The sequence below is a fragment of the Myodes glareolus genome, chromosome 24 (genome assembly GCF_982192425.1).
Source record: "Myodes glareolus chromosome 24, mMyoGla1.1, whole genome shotgun sequence".
Lineage (NCBI taxonomy): Eukaryota > Metazoa > Chordata > Mammalia > Rodentia > Cricetidae > Myodes > Myodes glareolus.
In genome coordinates this window covers 34422945-34446937 of record NC_142049.1, presented here as the reverse complement: position 1 = coordinate 34446937, position 23993 = coordinate 34422945, and the positions used below count along the sequence as shown (strand labels likewise).

The 23993-nt window shown below is 44.8% G+C and overlaps 1 protein-coding gene across 1 annotated transcript in view; it reads left to right on the top strand.

The window, feature by feature from the left end:
• The first annotated feature begins 16502 nt into the window (after nucleotides 1-16502).
• Nucleotides 16503-23993, top strand: part of Gabrg3 (gamma-aminobutyric acid type A receptor subunit gamma3) — a 530971-nt gene continuing 523480 nt past the window's right edge. The window contains exons 1-2 of the mRNA XM_048434738.3: nucleotides 16503-16919; nucleotides 21710-21858. Coding sequence (XP_048290695.1) covers nucleotides 16867-16919; nucleotides 21710-21858 — 202 coding nt within the window. The 5' untranslated portion in view covers nucleotides 16503-16866. The remainder of the gene's footprint in view (nucleotides 16920-21709; nucleotides 21859-23993) is intronic.

Genomic DNA, 23993 nt, shown 5'->3' with positions numbered 1-23993 from the left:
CTCAATTTTAGAACATACCTGGACACCCCAGGAAAGACGATTCTAATACAATGGAAGCCAATCAATCTGTACCCTCCCCAACACAACCTGACCTTGATTTCAGAAAGCAGTTGCTCCCCAATTAACCTTATAAAGCCAATCTAAATCTTCCTGGATCCTCTAAAGAACTCCCAAACAGACTCCAGTAAATATTCCTGCCAACAAGCACTCTAAATTTCCTGCCTATTGCCCATTCCAAATGGTGAGATCTCTCCCCCTTTCTCTGGTCTTGTGACTTCTCTTCCCAGCTACACAGGCCTAAAAGTTTAAATTATATATCTAAGAGAAAGACTTTCCTCTAAACTCCTTAACTTTACCTCTCTCACTAGTTCATCAGTTCTAGCAAATTTAAAATCAACTGCAGACTACTCCGGCAACTAGGGTGCCAGCCCCAGCTGTTACCTTGGAATCCGCATCTTGGTTCAGCCTCACAAACTCTATTTCTCTAGCCTCAGATGATTCGACAGAACCTGGACATCAACTGGCACAGCCTGAACTCAACTAACATTCCAGTATTTTGTGTCCCTAAGAATAATGCCTCAGTGTCAGTGGGAAGCAACTGGAGAGAATGATGCTCTCTTTTGTGACACATAATGATCCAATAATAAAACAAAAACGTGGGAATGAATGCTTTAAGAGGCCCAAGCATGGCAACCATGCCACTGGCAGGCATTGTCCTTCTCCCTTCCCTCTGCCTTGCTATACCATTCTATTACCTTCCTAAAGCTAGCTGCCAAGATCTCTTCCTTTATTTGGCTATCAAGGTACTGAAGTCCAACAGTCCAAAGCCCCCTTTTGGTTCCCTTAATTAACCTGATTGCCAACTCATCCCAACACAGGGGGTCCTAGCTTCCCTTTAAAAACTGCCATTTGCCCATAGGCCATGTCCGTCTCTTCTCTACACAGTGGCAGTCCTTTGTCCCCTAGGGTCAAATGTCCCTTCCCCTCTCTCATGCTCCCTTCCCTTTCTTCTGTATCCTTTAGCTTCCATCTTTGTCTCATTCCTTGCCCCCTTTTCTCTCTAGGACAAATAAATCTCCATGGTGTTCAAAACTTAGTCTTGGGGTGTCTTGTGCCTAGCTGGGTCTTTAAGTCCCAGTTCTAGTTAAGAAGCTATTGATAATTGAAAGCTGCAAGGACTGGAAGAATCCATTTCCTCTAATGGTATGGTCTCTGGTGTGTTGACTACCCTTCAGTGAAGGTCACATAAACAAGAGTAAGTATATGGGCAGCACAAACTAGACTTGATGGGTCTATCTGTCTGTCTGTCTATCTATCTATCTTTCATTCATTTATTTTCTGAGACAGGATTTCTCTGTTTAACAGCCCCAGCTATCCTGGAACTAGCTCTTGTAGACCATGCTGGCCTCAAACTCACAGAGCTCCACCTGCCTCTGCCTCCTGAGTGCTGGGATTAAAGGTGTGGGTTACCAATGCCTAGAGATTTGATGATTTGAAAAGAAAAAGAGGGCACAGGGAAGTTGGGAAAGGAAGAGGATCTGGGAGAAACTAAGGGAGGGAATGAATATGGTCAAAATACAGTGTATAAAATTATCAAAGAACTAGTAAAATACAAGAGAAAACATCTGGACCTGGACTTTGTGAATGGCAAGACTTTTTATTAGTTTTGATTTCCTTATTTACTATAAGTTGGCTTAAGCTATTCACCTCTTCTTGACCTAACTCTGGGGGTTTGGAAGAAACTAAGAATTAATTGCTTTTAGATTTTCAACTTGATGCAATAGAGGGTGATGAAATATTTCCTTATAATATCTGAATTTCTATGGTGGATTTCGCAATGGTTTCCTCTTTATGTCTGAGTCCATGCATTTGGGTCATCGTTCTTTTGGTTAATTGGCACAAGATCTGGCAATCTTGTTTATCTTGTCAAAGACTCAGCTATTAGGTTAGCTGACTTCCATTTTTTCCCCTTGTTTCTATGCCACTAATTTCGTCTCTGGTGTTTATTAATTTCTGCCTACCAGACTTGGGTTTGATTTGTTCTTGTTTTCCCAAACTCTTGAGTCAGATCATGAAGTCATTTTATTTGTGTTCTTTCTGATGTTTTAAATGCAGGCACTTAGTGTTACAAATTTTCCTTCTAGAACTTCGGTTACTGTGTGTCCCAGAGGTATTGCTGTGTTTCTATTTAGTGCTGGAAATGTTCTGATACCTTTTCTTAATTTTATCTTTGACTCATTTATCATTTAGTAATGAGTTGTTTAATCTCCATGAATTTTTATAATTACTCAAGTTTTATTCGCCATTGATTTTGAATTTTATTGCTCTGTGATCTGACAGGGTACATGGAGATGTTTCAGTTTTGCAGAATTTTTCACAAATTCAAAGGGTTTGTTTTTATGTCCCAGTATATGGTTTATTTTTAAAAAGGATTCCATGGGCTTCTGAATAGATGAGGATTCTTTGGTGTTTGGAAGGAATAGTTTGTAGATATCTGTTAGGGCCATTTGTTGCATGAAGACATTTAATTCTGATATTTTTATATTTGCTTTTTGTCCTGATGACCTCTCTATTGGAGAAAGTGGGGTGATGCAATTGCTTACTATTACTGAGTGGTAATTAATTAATCTGTGTGTTTCAGCCTAATAGTATGATGGCATGCTTTTTATGATTGATAGGCCAGAATTTGGTGCGGAAGTTTAGGATAGTAATTTTAAGACCTGTTTTCAAAATCAAATTTCCAAAGTTAACTTCTTGGTTAACTGATCCTTTGATAAGGATGAAGTGACCTTCTTTATCTCTTCTAATCAGTTTTGATTTCAAGACTACTCTTCCGGTATTAACATAACAATGCCTGCTTGCTTCCTGGTTCTATTTGCATGGAACACCTTTTTTCACCCCAACTTTTTACTTCAAGGTGGTATGCATTTTTAAGGTAAGTGATTTTCTTTTAGAGTAGAGAAATACGTTGTTATTTTTTGTTGTTGTTGTTTTAGAGACAGGGCCTCTGTATGCAATTCTGGTTATCCTTATCCTGGAATTTGATGTATTAATCAGGATGACCTTTCTCTCACAGATATTCCCAGGTCTCTGCCTCCCAAGTGGTAGGTTAAAGATGTGTGTCTCCCCACCTGGCTGGATTTTGTTTCTTAGTCCATTCTATTAACCCATAGTTTTATAGAGGAGTTGAGGTTACTAATACTTGAAGTTATTGTTGAAACATGTGTGTTGATTGCTGTTACTTTATTTTTATCACTGTTTGTGTTCTTAGTCTTGCTTTGTTGATCAGTGATTATAGCTTCATTTTTTTTTTTTATCTTGTTTTGTTTTCCTATAGCCCCTTGGATTATTGCTTCGAGTACGCTCTGAGATTCTGGTATAGTAGACGTGAGTTCTTTTAGCTTGTCATATGTGGAAAAGTTTACTTTCTCTTTTAACTATAGCAGACAGTTAAAAAAATAAAAACAAACAAACAAAAAACTATGGCGGTTTTTCGGGTACAGCGTGTAGTTTTGCACATTGATCTTTTAGAACTTGGAGTCCATTGCCTCAGGCTCTTCTGGCTTTTAAAGTGTCCACTAAGGAGCCAGCTATTAATCTGATGAAATGCCACCTAACTGTCTTCTTAAATTATAGCCATTCTGATATTCCACTGTGGTTTTGGTTTCATCAAATGCTCTTTAGATTGACACAAGAAACTAAAATTCTTTCTTCTCTGACATTAGTCATCTGAGTCCTTGACCAGCTTCAAACTTGCTTTTGCATTTTTGGTTCTTTTGGAAATTTGATTTTGAGAACAGGTCTCACTATATAGCCATGGCTGGCTTAGAACTCCCCATGTAGACCATGATCCCTTCTGAGAGTACGGGAAGCAATGCAAAGGGGCAGCCAACGCACGCCACGGCTAACACAAAGCAAAGAGAAGGAAGAGACCTGAGCTTCACTCACTCCAGGAAGGGCAAGTCCTCAAGGACATAAAGCCTCCCACTTGTCCCTACCTCTCAAAGGTTTATTATCTTCCAAGTGCACCAAGCTGAGGCTGTAGAGTTACCACATGGGCATTTGGGTCACATTCCTGCTGCCAATGGTAGGGCCTTGACTTTATGGTAAGGCTCTTGTGAGCATCTCTGCTTTGTATTTCATTTAATAAATCATTGTTTGCCCGCAGGTCATAAAGGCTTCTGCTGAAAACTTCAGAAGATCATCTCTCTTCTTCTTAAATTATTTATTTTACATCCTAACCACAGTTCCCCCTTTCTCCTCTCCTCCTATTCCCTCTCATCCACCTTCCCTCTCCCCACTCCCATCCACACCTCCTCCATTTCTGTTCAGAAAAGGGCAGGCCTTCCATGGATGTCAACAAAACATAGCATATCAAATGGTAGAAAGACTGCACCCCTTGCATTAAAACTGGGTAAGGCAACTTAGTACAAGAATAGGGTCCCAAAGCCAACAAAAGAGTTAGAGACTACTCCCATTGCTAGAAGTCCCAAAAGAAGACCAAGCTACACAACTGTCACATAAATGCAGAGGGACTTGGTTAGTCACACACAGGTTCGCTGGCTGTTAGTTCAGTCGCTGTGAGCCCTATGAGCCCAGGTTAGTTGATTCTATGGGTTTTCTTATAGTGTCCTTGAACCTTCTGGGTCCTAAAATTCTTCATTTCTCTCTTCCACAGGATTCCCTTAGCTGGGCCTAATGTTTGGCTGTGAGTCTTTGTATCTGTTTCCATCAGTTGCTGAATGAAGCCTCTTGATGACAATTGGGTTAGGTAGCCATTTTTGAGAATATGGTTAGGCATCATTATATCGACATTTTTCCCCCTGTCATGCTTGGTTCTACCCTAAGTCTCTGGGTCATACAGCCTCTCTGTCCTGGTACTTTGGGAGTGTAGGGATACTCTCATGGCATGGGTCTCAGACTGGGCCAGTCATTGGCTGGCCACTCCCTTAATTTCCACGCTACCCTTATGCCAGCACATCCCATAGGGAGGGCAGAATGCAGATGGAGGGTTATGTGGCAGGGTTGGTGTCCCAATCCCTCAATTGGAAGTGTTGCCTGGTCACAGGAGATGGCCAGTTCAGGCTACGTATCCACTATTGCTAGGTGTCTTAGCTGGGTTTATCCTTATAGATTCTACCTGACCCCTAACTGCTCCCCACTTCCAGTCCTCTACCGCCATCCTTCTCCATCTTATCCATCGTGTTCCCATCTGCAACCGCCCCCACTCCATCTATGAAATCTCTTCTATTTCCCCTTTCCAGGGAGATCTCAACATTCTCCCCTTGAGCCTTTCTTGCTGGCTAGCCTCTCTGGGTCTGTGGATTGTAGCATAGTTTTCCTTTTCTTACAGCTAATATCCACTTAGGAGTGAATACCGGCCGTGTTTGTCTTTCTGGGTCTGAGTTACTTCACTCAGGATGATCTTCTTCTAGTTCCATTCATTTGTCAGCAGATTTCATGTCGTTTTTAACAACTGACTAATATTCCATTATGCAAATCTACCACGTTTTCTTTATCCATTCTTCGGTAAAGGGACATCTAGGTTGTTTCCAGTCTCTGGATATTATGAATAAAGCTGCAATGAACATAGTTGAGCAAGTGTCCTTGTGGTAGTAGGATAAAGCATCTTTTAGGTATACGCCCTATAAATGGGTTTGGAGGTAGATCGATTCCCAGTTTTCTGAGAAACCATCACACTGACTTCCAAAGTGACTATACAGGTTTGTACTCCCAGCAGCAGTGAAAGAATGTTGCCCTTGCTCCACATCCTCCCCAGCATGGGCTGTCTAGGGAGTGGGTAGACAGGTCCCTCATTGGCTCCTTCCACTGGTAGGTCTTGTACCCAAGTTGTCGATCAACCCTCTTTTAAGGCTGAAATACAGTTCAAAATAATTTTCATAATTTTAAATTTATGCTTTTAATATCACTCATGAGTCAACTCTGATATTCATAAAGATAAATAAGTGATCACATGTGATTTATGTAAGACACTGTTCTCTCTAAACTATTGACAAGCTAACAGAGAGACCTGTGAGAATAACATAAAAGTGATTCATATTTTCCAATGTATGATTCAACCTAATTTTTCCAATAACATCTTCAACGGCATTTTCCCATTGAATCCACGACATCCGTTAGACTGTCACATTTTATAGCTTCTGTTTCTGCTATTGTTCCTCTTGTAGATTTGAGAAATTCTCTGGCCTTTCTTCATATTCCACAACATCACTATACTTTCGAAAAACCAGTTCTAGCAAAATGTACCCAAGAGTCTTGGTCTGTCTGCTGTTTCCCCGTGGTCAAGTGCAGTGGTCAATGTATTTTTGGACAGCCACTGCTTTTCTTAGCCCTGCATACTGGCAAGTATACCCTGTTGGATCCCATTGATCTTTGCATTAAGCTGCAGTCTGCCAGCTTTCTCTACTATAAAGCTACTTGTTTTATTCTTTTAAATGTTAACTGTTCTTTGGGGAAATTATTTGCGAGCACTTAACGACGTTCGTTTTATGCAATAGCAGCAATAGTGGCTTTTGCAGCTGGCTGTACCACAATGATCTTCTAGCTCAAATGCTCAGTATTTATTAGTTGGTTATGGTATAATTGGGAGGGACTTTCTCACGGCTCTGCTATTATCTGCAGTTTAGACGCGTGCTTTCTTGTTTTACCCGATGCATTTGAATTCATAATTGTCATTATTTATTTTTGTTCTGAAGTGATCCAAGATTTAGACAAGAGCCTCATCAACACATCAGGCTGGCTCTCGGTAGAGTTCAGAATTCATTATGTCTTTCTCTATTTTTAATCTAAACCCATTTTCTGACTTTATTTAGCTACAACAGGCAAAAAGCGTACATATTTGGGGCATACGCCACCATGACTTGAATTCCTCTACACAGTCATATAACTGCCACACTCAAACTGGCTACCATGTCCTTCACCTTTGCTTGTCTTCCTCATGTTTGCCACAGCGACAGGATTTTCCAGGATCCCGCGTGCTTTCTTTTAACTCCTTGAATTCAAAATGTATCCCTATGTTTTGTTTCCATGAACTGATTATGCTTCTGAAGTCTTACTGGCTGTTGAGAGACGTTAGCCAGCAGGGCTAGAATATATAGTCATGCGCTGCCAATGCAGAGTTGTACCTACAGTACATGAGAAGGCATGAGTTCATGTTACTGTTTCCCACAGGGTTGTTTTGTTTCTTGCCTTCTCACATTCAATACTTGCCTCCCTTCTTTCTTTCTTTCTTTCTTTCTTTCTTTCTTTCTTTCTTTCTTTCTTCCTTCCTTCCTTCCTTCCTTCCTTCCTTCCTTCCTTTCTTTCTTTCTTTCTTTTTTCCTTTCTCTCTCTCTCTCTCTCTCTCTCTCTCTCTCTCTCTCTTTCTTTCCTTCTTTCTTAGTGATCGGTTTCTTTATTTTTCACTGAGAACAGCTTTTTCCCTCATACAATATATTCTGATTAAAGTTTCCCCTCCCCCATCTCCCCTAAATCTCCTCACTGACCCACTACCACACCCTATCCTTCTCCTCTTAGAAAACGAATGGCATCTAGAATTTAATAATAGGGCAAAATAAAAATAAGCCGAAATAGGACAAAAGAAACTGAAGAACAGAATCTAAGAAAATGCACAACGAACTACATACAGAGACACACATGCTTGCACAGGGAGTGATCCCATAAAAACACAAAACCGGAAACCATATTATATTTGCGACTAGAAAGACCTGGAAGGGGAAAAATTTTCCTGACAAAACATTATGTGAAAAAGAACCTTCAGAAATACCAGTGAGCTGGGCATGGAACCTGCTGTATGAGGGGCTTCTATACCTGGTAAGAAGAAAACTTATTTTTTCCTTTATGAGCAGTTGACACTTAGAGATAGCATCTGGGTTAGGAACAGGGCTTTTGTTTACTTCTTCTCAGGGACCCCACCTAGCTCCTACCTGTCAGGCCCTGTAGCTGCAGCCACAGTCTCTGTTTCTATGTTCTTTTCTCTGTTTCTATGTGTATTGGTCCTGTTGTGTCTAGCAGATCTTGCTTCCTTGGTCTCCCTTCGTTCCTGCTGCCTTTTATAATCTTTCTGCCTCCTCTCCTGAGAGAAGTGCACTGAGCCCTGAGCAGAGGGATTTGAGGGAGATATCTTAATTCACACTGAATGTTCCAAGGTCTCTCACTCTGTGTGTGGTGTCCAGCTGTGGGTCTCCATATTGCTCTCATCTGCAGCAGGAGGAAGCTGCTCTGATGATGGCTGATAGGGACACTGATCTATGAGGATAGCAGAATGTCATTAGGAGACATTTTATTGCTCCCTTTCTTTTTTTTTATTGACATTTATTGAGTTCTACATTTTTCTTTGCTCCCCTCCCTACCTTTCCCTTCCCCCCCTTCAACCCTCCCCCAAGGTCCCCATGCTCCCAATTTACTCAGGAGATCTTGTCTTTTTCTACTTTCTACTTCCCATGTATATTAGATCTATGTAAGTCTCTCTTAGTGTCTGCATTGTCTAAGTTCTCTGGATTGTGGTTTGTAGGCTGGCTCTCTTTGTTTTATGTTTAAAAACCACCTATGAGCGAGTTCATGTGATAATTGTCTTTCTGGGTCTGGGTTACCTCACTCAAAATAATGTTTTCTAGTTCCATCCATTTTCCTGCAAAATTCAAGCTGTCGTTATTTTTTTCTGCTGTGTAGTACTTTATTGTGTAAATGTACCACATTTTCCTTATCCATTCTTTGATCGAGGGGCATTTAGGTTGTTTACAGGTTCTGGCTATGACAAACAAAACTGCTATGAACATAGTTGAGCACATGTCCTTGTGGCACGATTGAGCATCCTTTGGATATATACCCAAAAGTGGTATTACTGGGTCTTGAGAAAAGTTGATTACTAATTTTCTGAGAAATCGCCACACTGACATACAAAAGGATTGTACCAGTTTGCATTCCCACCAGCAATGCAGAAGTGTTCCTTTTTCCCCACAACCTCTCCAGCATAAGTTGTCATCAGTTTTTTGATCTTAGCCATTCTTACAGGTGTAAGATGGAATCTCAGAGTTGTTTTGATTTGCATTTCTCTGATTGTAGAGGACCGTAACCACATTCGCCATTCCAAGATGGCGCTGACATCCGGTTCCACCGCCCGGTGAACAGGATAACGCGCATGTGTTGGTAAATTTCCAACACTGTAGTCCCTGCCTCTCCCGAGGCGTCATCTGGGATGATGGGCAGCTGACCAATCTGAGAGTGACACGTCCGAGGCGGGGACTGTTTCCTATATAAGGGTTGGGTTCGCCTCGCTCTGGGTCTCCGCCATGTTGGCTTATGCTCTCGCTCTCAAGATGCATTAAAAAGCTGTTCTGCAGAAGGATCCTACGTGCCCTGTGTCGTTCTTGCTGGCGAGATAGTAGTGTGGGACATCTGATGACTAAGAATGTTGAACATTTCCTTAAGTGTCTTTCAGCCATTTTAGATTCCTCTGTTGAGAGTTATCTGTTTAGGTCTGTACTACATTTTTTTTATTGGATTATGTGATCTTTTGTTGTCCAATTTCTCGAGTTCCTTGTATATTTTAGAGATCAGACCTTGTCTAATGTGGGGTTGGTGACAGTCTTTTCCAATTCTATAGGCTGTTGTTTTGTCTTGTTGGCCGTGTCCTTTGCTTTACAGAAGCTTTTCAGTTTCAGGAGGTCCCATTTATTAATTGTTTCAGTGTCTGTGCTGCTGGGGTTATATTTAGGAAGTAGTTCCCTGCGCCAATGTGTTCAAGTGTACTTCCCACTTTCTCTTCTATAAGGTTCAGTGTGACTGGCTTTATGTTGAGGTCTTTGATCCATTTGGACTTGAGTTTTGTGCATGATGATGGATATGGGTCTATTTTCACTCTTCTACATGTTGATATCCAGTTTTGCCACTTGTTAAATTTGCTTTCTTTTTTCCATTTGATATTTTTTGCTTCTTTGTCAAAGATCAGGTGTTTGAAGATGTGTGGATTGATATCCGGGTCTTCTATTCAGTTCCATTGGTCCTCCTGTCGGTTCTTATGCCAGTACCAGCCTGTTTTTAGTACTGTAGCTCTGTAGTAGAGTTTGAAGTCAGGGATTGTGATGCCTCCAGAAGTTCTTTTATTGCACAGGATTGTTTTGGCTATCCTGGGTTTTTTGCTTTTCCAAATGAAATTGAGTAGCATTCTTTCGAGGTCTTTGAAGAATTTTGCTGGGATTTTGATGAGCATTGCTTTGAATCTGTTCTTTTTTTTTTTTAAGATGTATTTATTGTGTGTGCAGTATTCTGTCTGCAAGCATGCCTTCAGGCCAGACACCAGATCTCATTACAGATGGTTGTGAGCCACCACGAGGTTGCTGGCAATTGAACTCAGGACCTTTAGAAGAGCAGGCAGTGCTCTTAACCACTGAGCCATCTTTCCAGCCGCAAAACACCACCATGGATTTTTATTGTTGTTGTTTGTTTGTTTGGTATTCGAGACAGAATTTCTCTGTAGTTTTGGAATCTGTTCTGGAACTAGCTTTTGTAGACCAGGTTGGCCTCAAACTCAAAGAGATCCGCCTGCCTCTGCCTCCCAAATGCTGGGATTAAAGGCATGTGCCACCACTGCCTGGCAAAGTATTTTTTGTTGTTTTTGAGACAGGGTTTCTCTGTAGCTTTGGAGCCTGCCCTGGAACTAGCTCTTCTAGACCAGGCTGGCCTCAAACTCATAGAGATCTGCCTGCCTCTGCCTCCCCAGTGCTGGGATTAAAGGCATGCACCATCACTGCCCTTATTGCTCCACTTCTTAACATAACATAGAAGAATGGCGATATTTGGTTCTCCCCTAGGTCCGTGCCCTATCTAGTGCCAGATTCTTGGTTACCTGAGCTGTGTCAGGCATAGGTTCCATCTCATGAAGTGGGCCCACAAGCCTTGTTCTACTATTACATCAGCACATTTTATGGTCAGGTAACCGCTGGAGCATGAAGGGTTGGTTGCCTGGTTAGTTTTTACCTCGTCTCCTTTAGCAGTATAAAAAAGTATCTCCCAGTACTGTGAGCACTAATGAGCAGGGGAGAGGGGGCGAAGGTCCTCGTTAGGCACACGTTTACCTTCTACATGTTCAATGAGATATGTAGGTATTGTCTCCAGCAACAGGGCTTTACCATCAACCTGTGGACAGCAGCTAAATGGCCTTAGCAATAGCCTGAGTGGTTTGGGGGTTCCCATGGGGCCCATTTGGCCAACAACTCAATTAGATGCAACCTATTCCTGGAACTTGGGATTTTATTTGGTGATGAGGGATGTCTAGTGTTTGCTCTATCTCCCCTATTATTTGGTGATTGCACTTAGATTTCTTTTATTTATATATATGGAAGCTTCTATGGTATTAATTTCCAAACAACTGCTTAAATGGTCCCCAGTTTCAGCTGTCCTCCCCCAGTATTTCCTCCCTTACCCATCCCTTCCCTACCATTCCATGTCTGATCCTTTCTTCCCAGGTCTCCTTTGACCCTGCTTTAGGTGGTATATAATTATTCTATTTCCTCTTCCAAGGGAGATCCCTCCGTCTTCCTAGTCCCTTCCTCTGTAGCTATCCTCTATAGCTAGACTGCCTGCAGTCTGCTCATTGAGCTCCCCAAAACTAACATTCACATATATTGAATATATACCACATTTGTCTTTTAGGGTCTGAGTTATCTCACTCAGGATGATTATTATCTAGTTTCAGCCATTTAGTTATGATTTCACAATTCCATGTTTTAATGACTGAGTAATATCCCATGTGTAAGTGCACCATGGTTTCTTTATCTGTTTATCCAGTTCTGTATTTTTATAGGTTTCCTCTATGTGTGAGAGTGTGTGTCTCTGTGTCTTCATGAGTTTATTATGCTTTTTCTTTGCTTCTTTTTGTCTGCTTATTTGTTTTGTCCTATTCTTGCTAGTTTATTTTTTTATTTTTTATTTTTAGATGCCTGTTTGTATTCTAATAAGAGAGAATAAAGAGTGTGGATTTGGGTCAGTGGAGGATGGTAAGGGGAGGTTCTGGGATGAGTTGGGAGAGGGAAAACTGTGATCATAATGTACTGTATGAAAAGAAGCTATTTTCAATAAAAGAGAAATTACACACACACACACACACACACACACACACAACAGCAAGGTTACCTTTCTTAAGGTAATCTTTTTCTGACATAAAGTGATGGTCCAGGGACACACTACATTATGCATTTCTGGTGTTATTTATTATTATTATTACCAGCTAACAAATGCCTTTTTTTTTGACCTGGAGATTCTGTTTGAGTAAATAACCAGAGAAATGAGCACTTCTTTGCCCTAGAGGACAGACACAGGAATGTCCTTCATACTAGTAAATAAAAGGCTGAGTACTCTCATAGTCAGCTAGTACTATGCATAGAGATAAAACGACTGAGTGTTGACTTCGCAGTATGGGCACAGCTCACAAGGTACTAAGTTGTGGGTTGTTTGGAACATGTTTCCTGGTTGTTTAATGTCACGTGCAAAAGCAGGCACACCAGTCCCTTGTAAAGGATTGAATGTTGGTTAGTCTTTGGAGCCTGTTATGCCCAAATTCGCGAAGTCTGCCAAAAGCCAACAAGGAAACCGAGTCCCGTATGCAAAAAGCAAAGAGCTTTTATTTTATGCAAGTTTGCCAACTTGGTCTCTCTGCATGTCCAATGTATTGGAAGAAACGGAGAGTTGGGTTTTTATAGTAGTAAAGGTGGGGGTGAGGGGTTTCTGAGGTTCAGGACCCCTGATTGGCTGACATTTGTCTAGGGGTGTCCTGGTGAATATATGCTGGCAGGTGATCCTATCTACAGCATTTGGATCTTTAGGCATTTCCTTTGGATGGTCTGTTCTTGGGTGGTGCTTGGGTAATCTCAGTTTGTGGTTCATTCTGCAACCAGGTAGTGCTTCAGGGTAAACTACTCTGGCAGGTGATAACGGTTGGATGTTAAGAACTGTTTTTGGGTGATCAGTTCATATTTAGCTTATCATGGCTGACTCATACAGACTGTGGTCACTAGGATGTAGTATCATGTCGATGGTGAACAGATGGGACTTGCGTACCTATTGTAGAAGTATGTGTTAAAAGGCAACTGGTACATGCTATAAAGATTTGTGCATTTTCTCATATGAATCTTATCCTCACTAGTAATTTTTGATCGAGTGGGACATTTGTTCATAAAGTATAAAACATGACAATACAATTTAGAAGTCTATGTGTCGAGCAAGGCAGGTTTTGTTTAAAACGAAAGCCCCAGAAAGCCACAGCGCAATGACGATCTGATGATGGTCTAGGTACCTGGAATGTCAGGCTGGCTTTGCTCCCTGGCACTGGAAGCTGCAGAGGGAATCCTGAGAGGTATTTCTCCAAGAAGCCACAAGAGGATCTCCAAGCTCAGGCAGCTAGCTTCCGCCTCTCATGCTTCCCACCTCCTGCGGAGAGGAGCTATAGCTAGGCTCAGGAGCTGCCCAACCCAGCCAGGTCTTCCCCGATACAGCACTGATGCCTGGGTGCGTGCACTGTCTGTTCGTGAGTTTTGAGTTTTGCAGATCGACTCTCAAGCCTTGTGTCTTAGGATGAAGCGCCTCTCCCCCTCCCCCCCCCCCCGCCGAGTTTAATGTTTTGCTATTTATTTTTCTTTCTTTCCCTGCTTAGGAAGGGAAAGTGAATTCTGCTCACCCAAATGGAGCTGGTTAGTTTCTCAGGGGTTGAAGAAGAAAAGGCCAACCAGCAAGGAGGGTATGTATGCACTGCGCATGCTCTGCAAAGCACCCCAGCCTGGTCAGCTTAGGCAAGGGAGAGGGAAAAAAAATCAAAGGCTAACAGCTGGTGCTTTGAAGATTCTTGACCTTGCATGTTGCTTTCATACTTATGCTCAGAGAGCTTGCTTTGAATATGTCATTCCTCCTGACTCATTTAGCATAAAGTATTTTTCCTAGGCTGTACCACAAGGCTTTCTAAAGTAAAATATTCAGCTCTGTTGAGCTTGCCCATTGTGTCCCGTAAGTGGAGCAAAGCACTCCAAACTTCAGAAGAGGTCGGGTCGCACTCATTCATAATAATAGCACATCAAACCTGTGCAGGCGAGGGAAGAATAAACTCCGCCAGCATGGTGCTGTACAAAGGTCTCATGCCTTCTATTCTGACAGGTTGCAATAAATAAAGACACATGTAATCCCAGGACACTTCTCCTTATGCTGACGCCTTACAAAAGTAGCCAAGTGCCTGTCTGTCTGTATTGTAACATAGATTATAGTCATGTTCTGAAAATAGAAAGAAATACGGCAAGAATACAGCTTTGCAGGAAGAAGCAGTGAGTGTCTGCCCAGCTTCCTGCTCATGGGCACAGTGGACACAGTGACTAAGGACAACTAGTTAACCTCCTGGGACTTTCTTCCACCCGTGCAGTGGAACTATGTAGAGAACTCGAATGACTCAATCCCAGCGACTCTAAGCTCCCGTGGAACCATGCCTGGCGTTGTTTTCTCCTGGGTTCCTGTAACTGTGCCAGAAATGGAAGCGTGGAAGGATGGTTACATTTCCTTTTAGTTTTCTTGTAGAATATTTAAAAAAAAATCACTGAGATGGCATGCAGGTGGTCCTCCTGTATGTGTGGATTCTGTATCCTTGGGTTCAAATAAACTTGAATGGAAAATATTGTCTTAAAAAAGTGTATCTGTACCAAAAAGGCATTTAGCTTATTCCCTAAGTAATTACAACAGCTATTTACATAGCATTTGTATACAGTAGGCATCGCAAATAGTCTAGAGCTGACTTAAACCATATGGGAGGCCTATGAAAATTTTTAATGCATTTTCTATGACAGACTTAGCATTCCCAGGGACCCAGGGAACCAGTTTCCAGAGAGGAAACCGCGGCATGACTACACTGGTAAAGAGACTCAAGATAATAGCGCACCATTCTTTGAGTGGTTTTTGAAGCATTTCATTGTCCGGTGCAGAAATTGGAGATGAAGGAGGAGTTTTGCAGAAGGTTGAAGAAGTGAGCCAGGAGCTGGCTGGTAGGAATCTCCAGAGAACACAGACCTTTGTACTTACATAAGTGTGGGCAAAGAACGATTCTAGAAACAGGCCTGGTTGGGCTGAGCAGGGTGAGCCCAAGTCCCCATCCAGGTAGGTAGTTGTCAATGACCTCATGTTAATCAAGGCAGCTTTGTGCTTAGCTAAAAACAAGACTGTCACCAACTACAGTCTCCAGCCTCCTGCTGGTTCGCACTCCCCGTTTGTGAATTCAGAGATCAGGGAGGGAATTCCCAAGAGCTGCAACCTGCTTCTCTCTCTGTTTTATGAAAAGATTTATTTGTCAGGGTGGCTAAAATCCCTTTTCTCTGGAAATATGCTCCCTGTCCACACCCTCCTCCTGGACCCTAACAACCAACCTCAGTTCACCCCTACACAGTTTACCTTTTGGAGCTGGACTTTATTGGTCACTGATGGGATCTCATGTGAACACGAAACAATCAAACTGCAAAATCTTCACTTAACACGGTTAATTGATTCCTTACCTCCTTGCCCCACCGTCCCCAAGCCAGTATATTCTAGCACCCCAACCCCATGCAGGCTATTGACAGTGAGGCCAAATGCATACAAATGGCTGGGAAGAATGGCTGGAAACCAGGTGAGGGTCCAATGGCATCTTAGACCCCTTCTTCTCTGAAGGAGAGTCAACAACCCACAGGCCCAGTACTGATGGATTCCTGGAAGCAGGCATAGCGCCTGTCATAATCATCCTGGTAGCCTGGTTGGACGGATAGCACGTGAGAGCAGTCCGTATTAAAGAAACTGTCGTGGTTCTACGAATAATCGTAGTTGAAACTGTATTTTCTATCAGTGATTTTTTTTCCATTAAGAAAGCAAAATTCTTATTTGTGCTGAAGTTAATAATTGCACGGCAAAAGATTAGCTTTCTAAAGGGTCATGCAAAGAAAAATAAGCAATTTTCAGTTTGGAACATGAAAATAGTTTCAGTTCCACTCCACGGAGAGTTTCTTGCTTTCTAACTTTCAACCCTTCTCTCTGGCCTTAATCATTTCTCTTCTGCTAATTACTGATATGTTCTAGCCTCTCCTTTTAGGAGAAAGGGACATGGTTGGGACTTCCCAGCAAGCCACAATTACAAGCACCAGGGGGAGTTGAGGGAAGCAAGCACCACGCTGGGGAAGATCGCCTTTGGGCAAACCATTTCTCCTCCTTGCAATGGCGTCCCTAAGAAAAGACACGGCACGGGAGGCAACTGGGGTGGGTGCGCTGCAGAAAAACTATCAGTGCCCAGGGCTCCATCGATGACACGGGCCAGTCCCCGGGCCCTTTCTGTGCCTCCCTGCGGGATCCCCAAGCTCTCCTCCCCAGCCCCGCCCCCTTTCCCCGACCTCCAACTCCGAGTCCATTCAAACCTCGCTGCCTTCGCCCGGCGTTGCCAAGCGTGTTAATTGGGGAAACTCCTCCCCGCCGCGGCTGGCGGGCACCGCCAGAGCAGCCGCGACCTCCCGCCCCGCCTCCAAGCTCAGCGGCCCCAGCTCAGAGCCCCGAGCCAGCCCGGGTAGTGGGCGGGTGGCCCGTGGGTCTCGGGTTGCTCGAGGAGGGCGCCCCGCCACCTGCCGCCCGTCCCCATCCCCCCGCCCCGCGCGCCGAGAGCGCCCGGGAGCGGACACATCCCGCGTGCGCCCCGCGGAGCCGGGACCGTCGGGGCCGCGGCGCTCGGAGCTGACACTTGTCCCTCCCGGCCCGCCGGATCCGAGGCGCTGCAGCCCGGTGGTAGCCTGGGCACCTGAGCCGGAGGAAAGCCGGGACAGCTCCGCCCGGCAGAGGCTTCGGACCCGCGCTCGGAGCGCCATGGCTGCGAAGCTGCTGCTTCTCCTCTGCCTGTTCTCGGGCTTACACGCTCGGTAAGTGGCTGCCAGGCGTTCCCCAGAGGCCGGCGGGGGCGGGAGGGCGGCGGGGGGCGCTGTCTGCCGGCCGACAGTCCCTGGTGCGCACCGTCCACTGGGTTGCAGGAGATGGATGGTTCAGGCACCTCACCTGTAGGTCTCCCCCAGGACCAGACCCCCCCCTCTCCAGGGCCGCTGTAGCCCTCCGCCACCCGATGTGTGTGGGGTCTTGTCCAGGCGATTTTAGGATGTGATGGTTTTAAGGGAATTTGAAATTCAGAATGATGAGGCAGTGGCCTTATCTTTCTCATCTCTTCCCCGTGCCAGCTATCCAAGGGCTTACCGACACACATGGGTTAACATTTTATATCCATTCCATCATTGAGAAGAAATCCCAAGACCCAGGAATTCTGTTTTCTCAATCACCCTGTGTTGGAGGGGGCTGGAGCAAGTGGCCAGGAAGAGTCCTGCATCTCCCCCAGCTCCTACACCACATGCAAGCACTTCAGACTCTATAAAAGAATCATGTTGCGGTTCACACGGGCGCTTCTTCCTGAAACTGGGAAATTACCTCACCGTGAATACCCCAAACCAGCACCAGTCAGCTCACAGAAACTCAGAAGCACTCCAGAGGCAGACAAGGGCTCACGAAAAGGGCGGCGGCACCGGAAGGGTTAAAGCCTGTTGCCATAAACACAACCAGAGATGTTGACATGGTTTAATTCCCATCTCCCGGACTGATGCTCTGGCTCCAGCCTGTAGACTACCCTGAGCTTGGGAAATCCCTGACTGCATTCCCTACCCTCACCCTAGGAGTCAGAGGGCTCCCCATCCCTTCCAGAGAGCACACTTGTTTGGACATTTCTCAATTTCCTGAATCAGAAAGCAAATTAGAAAGCATCCATCCCTGTGGTTCACAGGTCCTGTAGCCCTCACCGGTTCCATCCTCCTTCACATGTGTGAAATACCAAAGAACTATGAGATCTCCTCAATAACTCCCCAAAACTGTGAGAGGAGGGCTTCCCAAATGTTTTCTCCAGCTAACCAAGGCCCTTACCCTAAGGATGAAACCCCCGTCCCTGTCCCACAGGGCTTGTCCTTACTGAGTTAACACTGGAGACTTGAACACTCACTCAGGAAGGGGAGGCCTCTCCACCAAAGTTTCTTCTTGTCCAAGGAGGCAGCTAGAACATGCAATGCACAAGTGTGTTTTGAAGGGGATTGTGTCTGGAGGGACCTTGGTTCAGAGCAGACACCACCAGAAGCATCAACAAGGCTGCAGTCACATCAAGAAGTCCCTTCCTATAGCCAGCACCCCAGAAACCTGGCTTACAATCTGGGGTTGGATCATGTGTGTAGATTTATAGATAGTTGCAGTTCTGCAAGAAAAGATGCCAGGTTCTCTCGTCATTCTGTGTACGACCCGGGAAAGGTGGAGCAGTCTGGTTTCTGCAAACTCCCAAACATGAGACTCTCTTGGGAGACCTCATCTTTCCTTCCCAGCCAAGGTACATGTACTGATGTTACATGTTCTCTATCAGAGCCTTCAGCCGTGGCAATTATAATTGCTTATCAGCTTCAAAGAATCCGTTTGGTGCTTATTTTATTGATGTATGTCTCACCTTAAATGGTGTTTACTTTTTAATGGATTTAGTGTCTCTGAGAGGATTCTATTCAGCATTCAAGAGTCCCTGCTGGTATGGATGCTCCCTATGTAGACTCTGACAGGATCCCTTGTGTCTCTGCAATGGGAGAGCCTTCCCCACCCCTGGTACCCATGACAGAGCTTATTACACGGGAAAACGTGGCACCTCATTTCAATGTTTGGAATATGCTTACTAATTTCCTAGGTTCAGGGATTTGTTTTAAAGTTGAAAACTCCTTTGGAGGTTGCTTCTGTCATTCTGATGAAGAGAAGGTGTATGAACAGAAGGAAATGTCTGGGGATTGAGCATGCGCTTGCTTTACTTTTAAGGAAAAGCTAATTGCAGCAATGCTGTTTAGGAGGCAGCAATCCAAGCAACAGAGTGCTCAGAAGGTTATATATAACCCATGTAGAATTCTGAAGAGAAAGGAAATCCCATTCCATCCACCTGCTAGTGGGTCCTCTGAGGTGAGACTGGTTTTCTTCAGGGCACAGTAGAGGGGGAGGGTTCATCTCCTGGACTGGGCGAAGCACAGTGCTGGCAGCTGAGGAGCAAGGACCTCCCAGGCACTCTGTGCCAGCTCCATAGCTGTGGTTCCACGGAGGAGAGGAAGAGAACGTGTCTGCTTTCCCAGCCCTTAACCCCAGCACTCCCTTCTGCCCAGCCACTCAGGAAGAAGCTTATGCAATTTCAGGTACCGCCTCTGACCACTAGAGGGAGAATGAGACTCCTTATAATACCCGCCCTTGAAGTAGCGGGCTTTTCTGGGACTGTTCAGGGTCTAGGAGTACAGTTAGCAGGGAGGGCTGAGTGTACTGACTAAGCACACGTGACTGATGGGCCAGTGAGGACCGTAGGTGGAGCTGTAGACCCAATGCCTCTGCAGTGGTGGAGACAGCAGGGCAGGAGGCCCCCCGCAGGGCAGGAGGCCCCCCGCAGGGCAAGAGGTCACCAGAGCAAGACAAGAAAGGGAGGAAGGAGAAAGACAGGCGTGTAGCAGGGCACTGGGGAGGCCTCGTTTCACTTGGAGGAGCTAGCTACCCAATTTCACAGCCCCCAAGTATCTTTGTTCAAGGATGATTTGTTAGGTCCTAAAGGCAGTGTGTGGCTATCGGCTGTCCAGATGACTCGTGCTTTTTCTTGTTTTGGTTTGCTTTCATAAGACCATGGTATTAACATTGCTGATACAGCTTTCGACTACAAAAAACCCCTGGACATTTAAAACTTCTGTATACAGTACAGAAAAGGTTGGAAAAGGAAAGTGACATAATTTTATTTTAATAAAATTAAAAAGAAATGGATCTGGGGTCTCTAGAAGATGACCACACAATCCAAACTATTTCTGTAAGACACAAAATGTTTCACATTCTTTGTACAAATGCCGTTTCACAGCTAGTGAAGTGCATTCCCCTTATTGGGTGGAGACACCAAATATCCCAAGTTCCTCTTGGTGGTGAACGGCTCAGCTTCGGTAAAAAGCCACAACAGTGTTGGCATCTGTGGATGGCTTATTTTAATCCCCTAGCTTGTGAGTTATTCATGAAACAGAATTCACTTTCAGATCAGTTTAGGAGAAGCTTAATTGCAAAAGCTATTCCGCAAGACTCATTATCAACATCTCACATTCACGTGGCTCGCTGCCCTTCCTTGTCCACACCTTCCTCACTTGCGGCTCTGAGCAGCTGTTGATCGGAAACATAGTCCCGAACATGGCCAGCCGTCTTCTTTCCCTCATTCCCTAGCCAATACCTTGTTATAGCTGTTGACATAGCAGCTGTGTTGAACTGGTCACCTGGGAACGATCAGAAGCATCTGTGGACATTATGTGTAAATAAAGCAGCATTACATGTGTGGACTTCACCATCTTCAGATCGCGGTGGGTGCCGGGAGTCCCTCGGGACCCATCTTCAGTAAAGACAGGACAGCAAGGCGCGGATTTGGGTTTAGACTGCTTGACCTGCCAGCTGTATCTTCTTAACACGCGCAAGGCTGATGCAAATACAAGCTGACTTGTACGTAAACATTTCTGTTTGCCTCTGAAGATCTCAGTGAAAACGAGGGGCTGAACTTCTAAGTGACCATACTCTTCACCAACTCCAGTTCAGGAAACTGACATGCCCGAGGACATGCACCTTGGTGTGGGGCTCACAATGGACGCCTGTCTGGGATTCATGACAGAACAGAACTGCTCTTATACCCAGTGGGAACAAATCACTCTGATTGTACCCCCTGCCACCTTCTTGTAGAAGAATGACATCGAGGCGCACACAAAGACAAAGGACAAGGGTTTTGTTTCTTAAGCTCTTCTCACATTCAGGAGCATCCCGCGTAAGAGAAGTATTGCATGAAGGTTGATACTCTTTTCTCCCAAGCCGCAGGTGCTGTGACTGGGTGGGCCTCACTCACTGAGAAAACCTACTGTTGTCTTAGGGTCTCTCCTCACTCTACAGAAAGGGCTGTGGTGCTTAGCAGAGCTGGATAGAAGAAGGTCAGAGACGTCTAGGCCCTCATTTGGATCCACTTAAAAGCTTTGAGTGTTGAAGACATACTAGAAAATATTTAATTCAGAAAGCCTGCTGAGAAAAGAGATGAACCGGTTTGGGTGATCAAGGTATAAATGGCCAGAGGGCATTCTGCGCTCATCAACGAACACATCTCCTGGCCGTCCCCCTTGCTGAGTGCCAGCAAATTAGGCCACCTCGGAATGCCCACACGGTTGTCTCCCAAAGCCCAGGCCACAGGGCAGGCACAATCAGAGTCAGCTGTTTTCAGTGAGTCTGCTCTGTCAAAGCTCCTCCCTCCCTCCCTCCTCAGTCTTGGTGGTGGAACTTAGAAACAGCACCACAGAGTACGCGGAAGTGTGACTGACTTGAGCAGGTGAGTTAGGTGCCTATTTCCTGTCAGCCAGTTTGTCATCAACTTACCCATTGCCCTGTGTCTAGTTTATCTTGGGCAGGGCTGTTCTGTTCATAGCAGTTGTCTTCTTCCTGTGGGACGTTTCCTATGTGTGTTTTGTTTCTTTAAGTTTTACAGGCACCGTGTATGAGTAGGCCAGCAGTACCAAGGACGTCCCACTCCCTGTAGTTGCACTGGGAATGGACAAGTCTGAGGAATTTTCTGGAAATGCTGCAACTTAGGTGTCTCATTCCGTTGTAACTGCAGGTCCAGGAGGGTGGAAGAGGATGAAAGTGAAGACTCTCCGTCAAACCAGAAGTGGGTCTTGGCGCCCAGATCACAGGACACTGACGTGACGCTGATTCTCAACAAATTGCTGAGAGAATATGACAAAAAGCTGCGGCCGGACATTGGAAGTGAGTGCCCGTTTGTTATTCCGATACAAAAGACACTCTGACAGTATGTGAATTTAGAGTTTTCATAGCGAATAGTTACAAATGCAGTGTTGCTAACCTAGTGTGATTGGGTCTGCAATGTTCGTCACAGTTTGAGTGATAGGAAACCTGAGAGACTGGCCCTGGTCTGCCAGGTGGGGAACTGTATTTCCCATCATAGCCTTTGTCATCAACTTACCCGTCACCCTGTGTCTAGTTTAACTTGGGCATGGATGTTCTGCTAACAGCAGTCGTGTCCTTCCTGTGAGGTGTTTCCTAATGTATGTTTTGCTTCTGTAAGTTTTACAGACAGCATGTTTGAGTAGGCCAGCAGTACGGAGGACGGTCCGCTCCCTGTAGGAGCACTGAGAATGGACCAGTTCCTCAGTGAGTCCTCTGGGCTTGCTGCGTGTGTATCCTTGTCACCAGTGCGTGTCTTCATGGCAATGGATACCCTTGCTATTCCCTCTTATCCAGGGTGGTCTGTGAAAGCTTCGTTCTGCTCTTTTCCTGCTGGGGTTGAGAGCTCCTTGCTGGCTGCTTCCCGTCAGATCTGCAGCGCGCCTTCATTCTGCCCTCAGGCTCTTTCACGGGGTGGGGGTGGGGTAATGTTGGTGCAGCTTCTTGGCTGTCCTGTTAGGAAGTTTCTCAGAACTCTTTCGATGGGGCTGTTGTTGACGGTGCTCATCAGATCGTCAACTTTCGTGTGACCGTCGCCAGAAAATCCCTCCCACTTTCCGAGTCCAGGACTGCGGTTTATCTGTATTGGGATCCGTAATTGCTTTGCTCTAACTGGCGTGGGATTTCAAAATATTTGTGGTTCGTGCAGGAGAATTTAAAGGTGTGTACCCACTGTGATACTGGAGAAGCCATGTCAAATTTCCACACGTCCCTTCTTGTATGCAATGATGAGAAGTACCACACTTCTCGAACTGGCTTCCAGCTTTGAACATATTTGTTCTGTTCACTGCAGCCGGGATGTCTAGAGATGACGACCAATGCTGGCCTGGATGCAGGAAATGGAAACACTTATTTACTCTTAGTGTGGGTACAAGCTGGGAGGTACAAGCCGTGGAGATGGGAAAATAGATCTACCACATGATGTGGCTCAACGACCCCTAGGTTTCTACCCAAGGACTGGATGTCCTACTGCCCAGATGACCTGCCCTTCTGTCCGTAGTCATTGATCCTCTGTTCGTAAAAGTCAGGGAAGAAGAATAGTCAGGAACTGGCGAATAAAAAAAAATGCAGTACATTTATGCAGTGGACTATTGTTCATGTATTAAAAAGTGAATATATGAAGTTTTCAGGTAAATAGACAGAGCTAGAAATGTTCATTCTGAGTAATCCAGATTGGAAAGACAAACATCTCATATTGTCTTTCATATGTGGATAGTAGCTTTGATTATTTAGATCAGCATGTTAAGTTGGAGTAACTCCAGAAGCGAGGGAACTCTACGTGAATGTGGGGAGGGCAGATTTGAAGAGGAGGGGCTGGAAGGCAGGTTTGGGACAAAGGGGACCAGAAAATCATGAGCTAGGAGTGGTTAAATGATGTGGAGGATGGGAGGGTAGAGTGGGAGGAGGGAGTATGGGAAGGGTCAGTAACTCTAAGGAGTTTAGAAATCTACTACTAAAGATCCTTCCTAAATACACACAAGCATACGCATAAAAGGAAATTAAATGGTTTTACCCTATAACTTGGATGTTACATCTCCCACACATTATAAGCTATTAAATAAAGAGCCTGGCACCAGACATGGGTTATTTCTTCTCTGGTTGTTTCAGTGAGGTCCCATAGACACTCCTCTTGGCATTTTAAGATCCCGACATTGCTCCTGGTTATTCTTCAGGGCTTGGTGGTAAGACAGTTGCTGCAGACACCACATACATCAGCCATAGCATGTGGAGAGATCAAGCTACCACACACCAGGAAGCTTCATTCGTACTGGCTAGGATTCAGAGAGCTGGAGAGTCCTATGCAGGTTGCCCTGGAAGAAAAGTAATGCACACTCTTGACCATATGTGAAGCCCGGGAGTACAGTAAGGACTGGCCTAGAAAGATATGGCTACTTGTGCACCCGTGGAACAAAGATTATGTAGTAACCAACAACTTT